Source organism: Acartia tonsa, chromosome 6, assembly GCF_053477335.1.
Source record: "Acartia tonsa isolate MP-2025a chromosome 6, ASM5347733v1, whole genome shotgun sequence".
Classification (NCBI taxonomy): Eukaryota; Metazoa; Arthropoda; class Copepoda; order Calanoida; family Acartiidae; genus Acartia; species Acartia tonsa.
In genome coordinates this window covers 4,783,275-4,797,272 of record NC_137265.1, presented here as the reverse complement: position 1 = coordinate 4,797,272, position 13,998 = coordinate 4,783,275, and the positions used below count along the sequence as shown (strand labels likewise).

The window sequence follows — 13,998 nt, the reverse complement described above, 5'->3', positions numbered from 1 at the left end:
ATAAGAAAAGTGTGTCTAAAAACGCGCAAAATATTAGAATATATGACAGTGCAACGCACACTGACACAGTGACATTGAAACGTAGTGACGTATTGACGCACTGACGCAAAAACCCACAAATTTCCAGAACAGGGCTCGGCAGCAGCGCGTCAGCCGCGTGTAAGTCTCAGTGATATTGTCAGTCATATTATAACTTTGAAATTCATTTGGTTCCTAACAACAAGAATTATATTTTTGGGCCAAAAGCGGGTCTAAATTTGAGGCTCGGCTGTCGAGCCGTAAAAAAACTTTGCTTCTAATATCAGAACAAGGACTATTGTTGTGCTTTATTCCAAGTTGTTTGTGGAGCACTGACCACCCAACCCTCCAATTTAATGAAACTGGGTAGTTTTTTCCTATACCTCACCTGGCTAAACCCTGCAGGGCTACCTAGTGACCCAACCTAACCTAACCCAAAGTACAATCAAATAAACAAAATCTAACCCTCCTCCCCTTATTTTAAAATGAGGAGGGTTTTCCGTGTCCGACAAGGCCCTTTGAGGGAAAAGGCCAAATTAGGAAATGTGTAAATTAAAATGTTTTGGGGGGATGATCATGGCTCAAAGAGTGATTAGCTGGTTAAGAGTCATTTAAAATATACACAGTTTAGTTATTATAATCTTACGTTGTACTTCCTTATTTATTGTCACTTTTAAATAATAATTTAGCATTCCTGGCTGTATCTAAATCTAGTGCGTACAGAGCTTCGTTTCCTGGAGTTTTGAGTTCATTGTGACGCACAATTCACAGGGATCTAAAGGGATAAGACAATGGCCGAAAATTTGATGTACATTCCAATTAATGATATACAAAGGTGGCCCTTTTGTAGAATTCAATTAATGGTTGATGAACTCAACTTAGTGAACCAACCAATCAAAATACATTAAAAGTCCCCAAAAGTCCCTGTATAATTCAACAAATCTAACAAAAGGATAATTATCATCATATGTATGCTAATGTCGTATGGGTGAGTTGCACCTGGACTGAACAGTCAACTTGTCAACTCAAGGCCAGACTCTTGGTCCTTCACCTCATACCCGTGGTACAGTACATTACAGACAACCAACTCTCCTGTGATGCACGACCTTTGTCTGAGAAGTCCTGTGCATGGTAACGAGTTGCGCCTGTTTTGGGCCAAGGCATTCCCCCCACTCTAACTATTTACGTCGCGCATCTGACATAGTAGCAGTGGGAACCATTTTTAACGTCTTTGGTTATGACGCGGTGTCGGATCGAGATTCGAACCTAACACCTTCCCGACGACGAGCGGATGCGCTACGTGTTGAGCCACGGTCGCGGGTTTAATTATCATCATAAGTGATCAAGCTAAAAGCAACAGGATGTTAGTCTGTCTATTTTTCTTTGTGTACCGAAGGATCGGCTAAACACTGACCGATAATGTTCTTCTTTACAGGGAGGAGCTATTTTGAAGGAGGGCAAAAAATATCACTACCCCAGAAAAAATACTTTTTCTTTTTTACACTAAAATTTAACGTATAGGTAACGTCACCCCTCCCCCTTCTCACCCAAGTGCCCCTAGAACCTGGTGGCCTCTAGGGGCATAGCCGCTAGTCTTAGATATACTTTTGGTGTATTCTTGAAAATATTTAGAATCAATCTATGAAATTTTAAATTTTTCGAATCATAATTCTTTTTTGAATTGTGGTTCACAATTGCCTAAATTTTTCCAATCTGTTTCTGTTACACCAAGACATCCTGAAAATAAAAGAATGATTAAAGGGTAAATTTATAATTAATCTACATATTCAATTTTTGTCCTTGCTTTGTGGATTTTTCCACTAAGGAAATACAATAAGGTAATACAATAACGTTTTCTTACTCGTTTGCTCAACAGCTTTGGGGACTTTTTATTGAATTTTTATTGGTTGGTTTATTTAGTTGAGTTTCCCAATGTTTCCACTAAACCACTAAATTTAATTTACAGAAGGCAATTTTTGTGTATCATCATTAGGGATGTACATCAATTTATCACCCATTGTCTTATCCCTTTAAATCGCTGGGATTTTAAGTAATTTTTTTATTCTATTGGGATACCACAGACAGGGTATTGAACTGAAAAACTTTTTAAAATCAATAATATTTAATCATAATGCATTAAAAGAATGGTCTATTGAACTAATATTTCTAAAATTGAATAAATCGTCTAACAACCAACCTCCCCAAAAAATGAAAAATAACCCCCCCCCCCAAAAAAAAAAAAAAAATTTCTTTTTAAATCTAAAATACCAAAAATTGGTTTGATTAAACCTCTTGAGCCAAAGCCTCTAGAGGCTAGGGGCGAAGCCGCTAGTAAGAATATAAATGAACAAGAGTCAAAGCAAAATTGTGAGTAAATTTGTTGAAAAACTTCTTGATACAGGATAATGTTTTTTAACATACTTACTTACTTTTAGGACTCTCGGACGGACGTACGGACGGACCGAACCTAATTATAGAAAAGCTTTGCTTTTAATAAAAACATGAAAGTTTGTTTTGTATAAATACATAGTTCGTTTAACCTTGTGCGAGCTAGTTATTCAGTATTGTGTATTAGCAATGGATTTATTATTAATTGGATTTTTATTACACCAGATTATCATGTACTCTTATAAATTGAAACTTGTAAAGGGCTATAATAACGACCCCCCCCCCCCCGCTTTACCCCATCCTATCGCCTCCTTCTGGATGGATGAACTGGGAAATAAATGACAAAGGAAATAGTAACCTTAATTGTAAACAATTTTTCCCCTGTCATAATACCCACGTATTTTCTACATCCATTGTATTAGCTTTCCTTAGAAATACATACACACACGTATATTTTCTATATTTCAAACACGTATGGATTTTCCAAGGTGGCAGGGATCAATGCTAAGTTTGAAAAGATTCTTATTTGTGTTGGACAGATTTACTGCTATTTTTGTAGAATATAAAACCCTAAAGATATCTTTCATATAAAATAAGTTTTTTGTTAAAGAAAATTAACTCTGATTCTACTGGGTGGATTAAGCTGTACTTTACTGGGAAGCTTATTACGGGCCTTTAGATGGTTTAAGACTAATGACCAAGTATCCATTTATACATTAATAAATATCCTATATGCTGTGGACGCGGCCGCTAGTTCTATCATAAAACACCTATTCCTCCATCCGATTATATAAAGTAGTAAGCTTTTTTTGTCTGTAGCGAAGGATCTCGCTAACCGCTGAACCGAAATGGGTCTCCTTTACAGAGTAGCTTCTTATAGACCCAAGGAAGGTTTTGAACTATTTTGGGGAAGGGTGTGTCCACCATCCCAAATTAAATCACCCCTAGAAAATCCCCCACCCAAAAAAAAATTCTTTCACTTTATAGAAATACAATTGAAAATGAATGATAGACTTCCCCTAGAGGCCTCTAGGGGCGTATCCGCTAGTTAGAATATAAAATACTTTCCATAATGAATTAATTTAATGCTATAGAGTTGAATCTATTGGTAAAAAAATCAGTAAAGAGAAAATATACAAGTAAGGCCCTGACAGACTTTTAACAGAATTTTAGGTTTAGGAAACCTCTATCTACAATATCTATATTCTACATCCTTACTAGAAGTACATATATAGACTTATAAGTTATAATCAAACGCTTTGATAATGTCAAAATCATAGTGTCTATGAGGCATATCTATAATACAAAGTAGAATGATGTCTGTCCGTCCGTCTCGGTAACTACTAAACCGATCGGATTTTTTATCAATTACCTCATGGGGCAAAGCCTTTTGAGGCCAGGGGCGAAGCTGCTAGCAGGGGCGTCCAAGCTTTTTTATTTTGGGGGGGTAAAATTTTAAAAATAAAAATTTTAGGGTGGGACACCCCCAAGCTCATTTTGGGGGGGAGGGGGGGGGGGGGTAATCTTTATTTCATAGAGGCATCTTTTTTTATTTGGGGGGGGTAAAAATTAAAAATCCTAAATTTTACCTTTACCCCTTAACCCCCCCCCCCCTTAGACGTCTATGGCCGCTAGTATTATTGAAATTGTCCATCATCTATCCTTACTCCATGACTCTTTTGTATATTGTATAAATCTCTGTTTATTATAAACGACACAAAGGCACAAAAAAAAGAGAAAACCGCATTTTTCCAGTAAAGAGAATTTTAGAAATATTGTAGTGTCAGGTTTTTCTCTCATTTTTAAAGTACATTAGATTTAGTTGAAAATTAAATAAATATTAATTTCATAATTTAGGTAAATGTAAAGGAGAAGAAAATAATATAAAGGTTTTTGATGGAGCTAGATTGTCGTTTCTGAGATTTTGACGAACACGTTAAACTGTTACTACAATGGGTGGAATGCCTTGTTCGAATATCAAGCGCAACTAATTTTTATGAAGACAGCGTAAAGTGGCACCAAAAAAATGTCGTTATACAATTTATACTGGCCTCTCATTAGTTATAACTTTTAGACATTGGTAGATCAATCAAAAGGTTGGTTGTCTAATTGGTGTTATTATCCTGATTCCTTTTAGTTTTAGATTGATTTATATACGTATTATGCTGTAATTGTCATAAATGAGATAGTCAAAAATTCATCTTGACTGGCAGAAAAGTTAGAAGCAAAAAGACAATCTATAAAAATTAACAGAAAAAAAGTGGGTCGTGGCTCTTATAATTTCGACATTCTATTTTTAAAAATTTACATTATTTTCCTCGATAAAAAGTGATTATTGCTGACATAATATATACATATCGTCATTATAATGACATTATAACTACATACGAAATAAGGTATAGCCAAAAAAATCTAAATTGATATTTGGTGATAAAAACGGTCGTCAATTCTACTAAGTGTTGCCCCCCAATGACAGCTGAAAATCAGTAGAGGTTTCGTGGTTTTTGTTTTCTCGGATCAATATCGTTGTTGGTACAATAAGCTGTAACTACATACTTATGTTGACAAAATTGTTACAGGGTGAATAGCCAATGAGAGGCCAGTATACACTGTAATTGACCAAAAGTAAAATTCATGCTGGCCTCTCATTGGTTATTTTATCGTATGACGTCATAGTTGTTGAGGGACTGTAATCATCTTCCTGTGAAACGAGCGGATAACTAAATTATCATTACCTGCTGTGTAAGCATTGTTGAATTCTTTCTTTTCCATGTATTGATACAGTGGGGAACTCAGAGGCACCTTAGGGTTAGGTAATGGTTTTAATAAGGGTTAGGCATCCGCAGGGTTCTTTTTATTTCATGAAGTCTTTCAACAATAGATGTAGAATATACGTGGATATTATGTCAGTGAAAAGTTGTCGTTAATTTTGGTTGCTAAAATGAAAATCAGTTATTTGGTCAGTTCGTTTATCTAGTATTAGGGGAGAATTTGGAGTAAGGGTAAGGATTGGTTAATTTGTGAGTGCCGTTATTTTTGCCAGCTACGAGTTTCACTTAGAGTACATTAAATCTGGTGTAATACCCAAGTAATAATAAATCCATTTTAATCTAATTTTGACTTTTATACTAAAGGGCTATAACTAAGTAACTTTTTAGATATGGGTATGGCACTTTACTAAAGTTGGAAATTTTGTAATATCTTTATACTGGCGGGCACAGGATGCTAGCAATCCTGGCAGGGTCATCCAGGTAAAGAGAATTTGTGACTTTTATAATAGCTTTAAACAAAATGTACTATTAGGTTCAATTGTCTTTTCCAACAACAAAAGATTAACAAAAGAAATTATCTAAATAACAAAGAATAAAAAACTTTAATTAGAATAAAAATAATTAAATAAGCGGATGCTTCATCTTTTCAAATTTATCCGCTGGATTTGAACCGGTTCTCAGCCATACTGAAAAATCATATATTGTATCGTATTATATCCAGTTTTTTACGAATATAATAATGTACAATCATAATACTAAAACCAGTTTTGTCAGCCCTTGCCTTTGGCATCTCGGGGCTAACAAACTGGTTTTAATCTTATAATTGTACATTTAAATATCCGCGGAAAGCTGTTTATAATATTTTGCTATAAATAACTATAAATAAAACCATTCCTCAATAGTAGTCATGTTATAGATGTGTAGACAGAATATTTTTGATCCGGAAAATCCGACCACAAATCCAAGCATTTTCTGTTGGTGTGGGGGGAAGTTACCAGCCTGTACATTATCAAGAGCGTTATCTAAATAATTAGCGGCTACGCCCCTAGAGGCCTAAGGGGGGGGGGGATGTCGACTACTTCTAACTTTAAGGAAGATATAAATGACCATGCACAATCACATATTGGGCTATTTGTGTGGGTAGGAAAAATAGCTCTTTACTTTTTACTTCTGTCTTTAAAACACGTGTATACTATAATCTACGATCCTATGTTAAAAAAGAAATAGTAGCTTTCGCAATATTCCGTAAAATTGTGAGCAAGCTTCCAGTCAAATGCGCTTATTAAGTCTAACTATTCTTAATGTTGACCAAATGCATAGTATGATTAAACGCTTATTTAAAAACAGTTTAACTTAATAAGCGCATTTGACTGGAATCTTACTCACAACTTTACGGAATTTTGCGAAAGCTACTTTTTTCTTGTTTTTAGATTCATGTGTTGGGAGATTTTGGCTATTTTACTAACCTCCCTCCCCTAAATCCTAGGGTCGCATTCGGTAGTCCTTCTGTCTGTCTGTCTGTACCGAAGGATCTCTCTAACCGCTGAACCGATATAGTTTTCCTTTATAGGGTAGCTTCTCATAGATCCTGGGAAGGTTTGTAACTATTTTTGGGTAGGGTATTACCACTCTCCTAAGCTTAATCGACAAAAAGGGGCGGCGCCAGTATAGTAAAAACATAAATAAAAAACGGCTGATCTTAACTTGAGCCAAATTATTTCTCAAATTAGATATTTGAAATAAAAAAAATGTAAAGTGCCACTAGAGGATTCTAAGGGCGTAGCCGCTGGTTTTAGATAATACAACTCTCCTTGATGCTGAGTGTATTATTCCCGGAGAAGCAGAGCATATCCTCGCTCTCGGAATTCCATGCTACTGAGTTAGCGTTAGGCTCTTGATATTCTAGCTTCTTCTTCTCAAGATCATACACCTACATAAATACCACTTTTTTATATAGGATACATAGAAAACAAGGATGACAACATCCATAAGTAGCGAAGCTCAAAAATCATGGAAGAACATCCAGAATGAGCTATAGAGTATTTAAACACAAAATAAAAATTTATATAAAATCACGAAACCTTTCATGATTTATAATGTGGAAATCTAGGAATCGATCTAGCACCACAACCAATAAGTAAATCTTAATGAAGCTTTGTGGAATTATGTAAAATGTAAACTTATTCAACCCCTGAAAATTTCAGCCATCTATCTGGACTAGAAGTTGAAAAAAAGCTTGAACACTTAAAAAACTAGGAATCGATCTAGCACCCCAACCAATAAGCAAATCTCACCAAAACTTTATAGAATTGTGCAGAATTTGAATTTATTTGATCCTTGAAAATTTTAGACTTCTATCTTTAATAGGAATCGAGAAAATCATGAAAACTTAAAAATCTAGGAATCGATCTAGCACCCCAATTAATTGACATATCTCAATGAAACTTTGGAAAATATGAAGAATGATAACTTATTTAATCACTAAAAATTTCAGCTGACTATCTTTTATAGGAGCCGAGTAAATCACGTTTCCCCCAAAACGTTTCAGACAGACATACATACATACATACATACAGACGGACATTTCAAATTATAGAGTAGCTTCGCTACTAAAAATTGCCCCTAGAACAAAATCTTGCAAACCACTCCTTTCGTAAAAACGTTTCATACAGTTTTTGTCTTTAAACAAACTCTCCAAATACAATGGCTAAAAAAGCTCTTCCGTTTTGAAAGAAACAAAATAATGTGGAATACCTATTCAGAACTATAATAGTTACAATATCTAAATATATTACATAGAAGCTCTTTATAGTGCATTTAAAAATGACGTCATATTTTATAGGCACTATAAAGAACTTCTATTACCTGACATGTCGAATGTTCATCCACAATAGCAATCTTTCTTTTGCTAGATGACAAATCTGAACATCAAAATTCTTAATTTTACTGGAACACAAAAAAAACAGGTTTGTAATATACTGTTGTTTTAGCCCTTAGTATCTATCGAGCAATATTCGAAGGTGGAGGAATTTCAGTAGTATATAGCCTTAAATATTTAAAAACTACCTATCCTTATTTTCAATTTATTTTAATTATGACAGTGGGTGGGGAAGGGGAATCAGAACCAAAAAAACGAACACAGTAAAAGTGCCGGACAGATTATGACGTAAAAAAAAATTAGCCAATGAGAGGCCATTATTGACCAATGGTAAAATTTATAGTGGCCTCTCATTGGCTAATTTTTTTACGTCATAATCAGTCCGACACTTTTACTGTGTTCAAAAAAAAACTTACTAATTAACATAAATAGAGTACCATTTCTGAATATGTACGGTGAGAAATTAAATATTAATCAAAGTCTTTGCAGAGAATGGTCTGTAATACGATACAATACTTTTTTTTCGGCATGTCAAAGAACTCGTTTTAATCCAGTGGAATTTAAAGAATTTTGCCTAAGCATCTGATGGCAGATTTAATCTTGAGAAGGTTGACGGGGAAGGGATTGTCAATGTAGATCTTGATAATTTGTCCACTTTTGAGGCCGAGCAGTAGGCCCTCACGCCCTGGAGGTCCACCCACAACCTAAATTAATTTTAGTTTTTAGTAACTCTAAAAAAACAACAAGCTAATATCGCTTAAATCTCTTCTACAAGAGGCAAAATGAGTTGAAAATTATTGCTGAAAATTGAAGAATATCTTCATGTCTTAGAATATTGTATTTTTTTATCAAAAATAGGTTAAGTTATAAAAAAAACTCTATAATTCTCTTTTGTCTGTCTGTTCGACAGTTTTTAACACAAAAATAAAATCATTAAAACATATAAATAAACACATCATGAGAAAGGTTTCGTGATCTTACCATAGCATCTAGATAAGTGAGAACAGTAAAACCAACCAAAGACAAAGATATGTATGAAAATAACATAGTCTAAAACTACCCCAATGTTAAATATAAAGATTAATAACCTAGAATCATACCGAGACCTATGAGAAATGGAAAACTCTTTTGGTTCAATGAATAACGAATATGGAAAAGACCCTACTACTTAATTTTTATGATTTCTGAAGCACTAAAGATATTTATTTAAATATTTAATATTAACAAAAAATATTCCTGTATTAAATTATATATAACTTTTTAAGGTTCTATAAATAAAATAAAAATGCATTATTAATGTTAAAAATTGCAAAACATATCCGTATATATTTCAGTTAGGAGGTTGAAACCATTTTTATAAAAGCAGAAATATAATTCATGATTACGGTTTTGACCCTCTAAAAAGGTAATGTAGGATTTCTCTTCATAGAGACGAAACTGGAATGGTGGTTTACTTTTTAACATCGACATGATAGAAATTATTCATACTTTTTTTAAATTATGTTAATCGAAAAATGCATGAAATATTATGTATAATTAAAATTATCTATGTAATAAATTTTTATAAATTCGCTGGTATGTAAATATGAATGTACAATTCAGTTTCGCCTCTATTCAAAGAATTACATTACAAAAATCATATATCGGCCATCATAACCGAGAAAGGAAAATGGAATCATACATTACCGTTTTATAGGGACAACCCCGTAATCATAGATTTTATTTTTGCTTTTTTAAAAATGAATTCACAGTCCTAACTGTATTTATATAAAAGTTTACCTTTATATATCTAATTAAACTTTCCATTGACCATTCTCTCTCTTTCTGTCCATAAAAGTTTAAACTTGTTAACTTTTTCTCCTAAAATTAGATTTTATGTATTATGTATATTATTTCAAATGTTTTTTTCTTCTTAAATAGTTAAGGTTTGTGCATCCTTCTATTATAAATTTAACTAGTGGCTACGCCCCTAGAGGCATCTAGGGGCTCTTCACTTTTAATTTGATTTTTTTTCTACGCCCATTTCTCTTTATGAGGGTTGAGATACCCTCCCATGAAATTGTTAAAAAACCTTCTCAGGACCTATAAGAAACTTCAAGGTAAAGGAGAACCATATCGGTTCAGCGGTTAGCTAGATCCTTCGCTACAGACAAAAGAAGCTTATTACTTTATATAATAGGATGAAGAATATACTTTTAATCCTAGATAGGCTGTCAGACAAAATGATTCGTCCAACTTAAAAAGGAATTTCTAGCAGACGAACATATCATGTTTTTAGGTTTTGTAATTTCCAAAATCTAGCTTTATCCTAAGAAACTATTGATAGCAGACTTATTGTAAATACATGTAATGAAAAAAATAACCTGAATGTGTACAATTTCAAACCAATAATATAGGGGGGGGGGGTCTTTTTTGGCGGGGAGGGGAGGGTTGAATATAGGGCAAAAGTCAAAGTGGCATTCTATAAAAAGATATTATTTTGAATTGAGAAATTTTCTGTTTTTTGAAAAATAATACAATGACATAGGCTTGAAGTATTGCTTTTTTTTCCTTTTTATGTTTTTTTTTCTTCCTCCTTTCTTTTTAAATAAAATCTCTACTTATTAATCTTCAATGATATTTTAAAACTTAAAATATGGTATTAAACTTATATACAACAATGATCCATCTTATTATTTTTTATATTTGATTTATTTTGTTTTACTTTTCTCTAAATTCCTTCATCTATTTTTTTTTCTCCATCTTTCTTATTATTTACTGATTTCTCTTACATAATATAAATGTTTATTTGTGTTTTTCTTTTTTTTACCATCCTCACAACTCAATTTAACTAAATTAAAGTTTCAATTTTCCCTTTTTACAATTAATTTGTTTTATATTCTTTTTTTTCTTTTCGTCCTCCTTAAAAAGGGGCTCCAGGAATCAAATACACTATCCCCATTTTGGTCAAGATAGTACTCCTGTAGCTCCTGGTGCGTATCCTAAAAATTTTCCTTTTATTCCACCAATTTATATTTAGTTAATAATCAAACTTAGTATATGTTATATTATTTTTGTATGAGACTAAACATCATAATGTAAACTCTAAATTGTCAATAGATAGCAGCAATTTAGAGTATTGTATGTGCTATCTCCTAAGCTAGGGGGTACCTGGCAGCACCAAATAAACATTATTATTATTATTATTATTGGAATGCTCTTTTACTGTATTCTTATTGGTCCAATTTATAGAGTAGATATCTAGATCGACTGTATTTATTAGCGAAAGCTTGCTTAGGATGTTGGTGGGATTTCCAATAAAATTAGCTTAAACCTAATAAATTATTCTGACAAAAATTAATTTAATTGAAGCAAAAAAAACTTTAGAGAAATCAGTGTTTCTAGAGTTTTAATAATTCAACATCAATATTTTTCAAGAGCCTAATTATTTTCTTTTCTTTCTGTATAATACACTACTGTTCCTTTTTATATCCAAAAGTTTTTATAGTTTGTCTAATTATCAAAGATTTGATAATTTGTAAAATTGTTAAATTTCTATGTACAACTTGCAGATCATACTCCATATCTTTCTATGCATGTATATCTATCTAACTATTTATCTATCTATGTATCTATCTACCTGACATAGAACAAGATGGTTTGTACAGACAACTAGCAGATTATACTCCATACCTATCTATCTATCTACCTGACATAGAACAAGATGATTTGTACAGACAACTAGCAGATTATACTCCATATCTATCTATCTATGTATATCTATCTATCTATCTATCTACCTGACATAGAACAAGATGGTTTGTACAGACAACTAGCAGATTATACTCCACACCTATCTATCTATCTACCTGACATAGAACAAGATGATTTGTACAGACAACTAGCAGATTACACTCTACTTTCTGATTTATCTTCTCTTTTACTCTAAAAATGAAAGATATGATGCTGTGAGTATTGGTTTAAAAAATATGACGTAACAAAAAAATTAGCCAATGAGAGTCCACTACGCATGCCGCCATTGGTCAATAACGGCCTCTCATTGGCTAATTTTTTTTGTTACGTCATATTTTTTAAACCAATACTCACAGCATCGAAAGATATCACTGCAAATACTGGTGCTTTCCCTCAAAATGTACAGGAAACCACACACCCCCCCCCCCCTTGTTTTTTTAATAAATTTACATTTGGAGAGGGTGTAGTTTTTCTTAAACACGAAAATATTACTCTTCCCCCCCCCCTTTTTATTCTCTTAATATTTATGGGAAAATGCAGCTACTCTATTATTAACAATACCTGTAATGCATGTCTGCTTGGTCACCAGAGTAAAGTTCATAGATGACTATTCTTTCTGCCAGTTGAACAGCCAATCTAAAATATTGCAAATACGATTACAGTCAAATGTCAGGCGTGTGACATAATATTCTACAAGTATGGTTTGGGGAATACCTTGGCTGTTGGAAACCATTTAAAATCATAATAGTTATTTATTATGATTATGATTATGATATTTTAAAAGTTTTAACATTCATGGAAAATTGTCTGTAATATGAGGCTATACATGATTTTACAGTATGAATGAGAACTGGTTTTAATCCAACGGATATTAATCGGTTTCAAAGCCAACTAAATACATACCTGTGTTTGTAAATGGCAATCTTCTTAACTAAATCTCTACATTTGATTCGAACTTTCTGTTCTGTTATCAAATGTTGAATTATCACGTCTGTCATGTTTTCTCGGAAAGCATATCTAAAAAAAACATAAATATATTTCAAAAAATGTAAAGTATACAGTATTTGAATTTCTATAATCATGAATCATTTACTAAAGTATGAAGTATAGGTGTGCTAACTTGCATTGTTAATTCAATTTAGTTTTCTCCAAATAGTTTTTAAATGAATAAAGGGATATATCTTTACATGGATTTTACACCAAATTTTATGTTCTCTAATAAAGTGAATCTTGCAGCGGGCTATTATAATGATCAATTATGAATGTAGATTATACGTGGATATTATGACAGGAGAAAATTTATCATAAATATAACTTGCTAACATGGAAAGGGGGTTCACCACCTTTTTACCTCATCCCTTCCTCTTCTACTGGATGACCAAACTGACCACTAAACGAGTTCCATGTTAGCAAGTTATATTTATGATAAATTTTCTCCTGTCATAATATCCACGTATAATCTACATTCATAATTGATTTCAATACCCTATATACTTCGAGAGAAAACTAGGAAAATCAAATACATTACTATATTAATTATTTTCAATTCTTTTGGCTAAAATAAAAACGAAAAATCGAGATTGACCTCAACCTCTCCTCGGTTTTCTTGTATTCTTAGTAAATTTTGAAACATTTTCCCACTAATTTTCGAACATTTTTTGATCAAATTTTAGAAGTAAGTTTGTCGAGACAGCGTAAAGTGGCACCAAAAAAATGATGTCATACGATAAAATAACCAATGAGAGGTCAATATAAATTTACCATTGGTCAATTAGAGTGTATACTGGCCTCTCATTGGTCAACTTTATTGTATGACGTCCTTTTTTGGTACCACTTTACGCTATCTCACGTTTGTCGCAATAGCACTTTTTACACAAGTACATTTGGTCAAAAATCACATAGTTTTGAGCAATTTAGCTATTAATTAAAAATACTAAATTAGCGTTATTCCATTGCTTATGTTGATAAAATAACAGCCTTAAAGATTACTAGCAAAGATAACTTATAGAGTATCAGCAAACACTAATAAAAACATTCATTGAGAAATAAACAAGTTTCTATTCATTTAGTAATTGCATAAAATATATTTTTGGATCATAGATCCTAGCACGTCTTATGTTTATTATATAAGTCTGTAATTATGCCTGTAATAGTTATGAATCGAGTCGTATTATAGGCAGCTTTCTGCGAATATTAAAATGAAAAATAATA

The 13,998-nt window shown here is 32.7% G+C and overlaps 1 protein-coding gene across 1 annotated transcript in view; it reads right to left on the bottom strand.

Moving 5' to 3' along the window:
* The window catches only part of Oseg1 (intraflagellar transport protein Oseg1), a 53,157-nt gene that overhangs the window by 25,816 nt on the left and 13,343 nt on the right, over nt 1–13,998 (bottom strand). The window contains exons 10-20 of the mRNA XM_080163096.1: nt 12,691–12,804; nt 12,349–12,423; nt 11,904–11,979; nt 9,835–9,915; nt 8,630–8,759; nt 8,043–8,098; nt 6,979–7,107; nt 6,074–6,167; nt 5,142–5,210; nt 1,717–1,755; nt 709–752 (exon numbers count right to left, since the gene is read on the bottom strand). Of these exons, the coding sequence (XP_080019222.1) occupies nt 709–752; nt 1,717–1,755; nt 5,142–5,210; nt 6,074–6,167; nt 6,979–7,107; nt 8,043–8,098; nt 8,630–8,759; nt 9,835–9,915; nt 11,904–11,979; nt 12,349–12,423; nt 12,691–12,804 (907 nt within the window). The remainder of the gene's footprint in view (nt 1–708; nt 753–1,716; nt 1,756–5,141; nt 5,211–6,073; nt 6,168–6,978; nt 7,108–8,042; nt 8,099–8,629; nt 8,760–9,834; nt 9,916–11,903; nt 11,980–12,348; nt 12,424–12,690; nt 12,805–13,998) is intronic.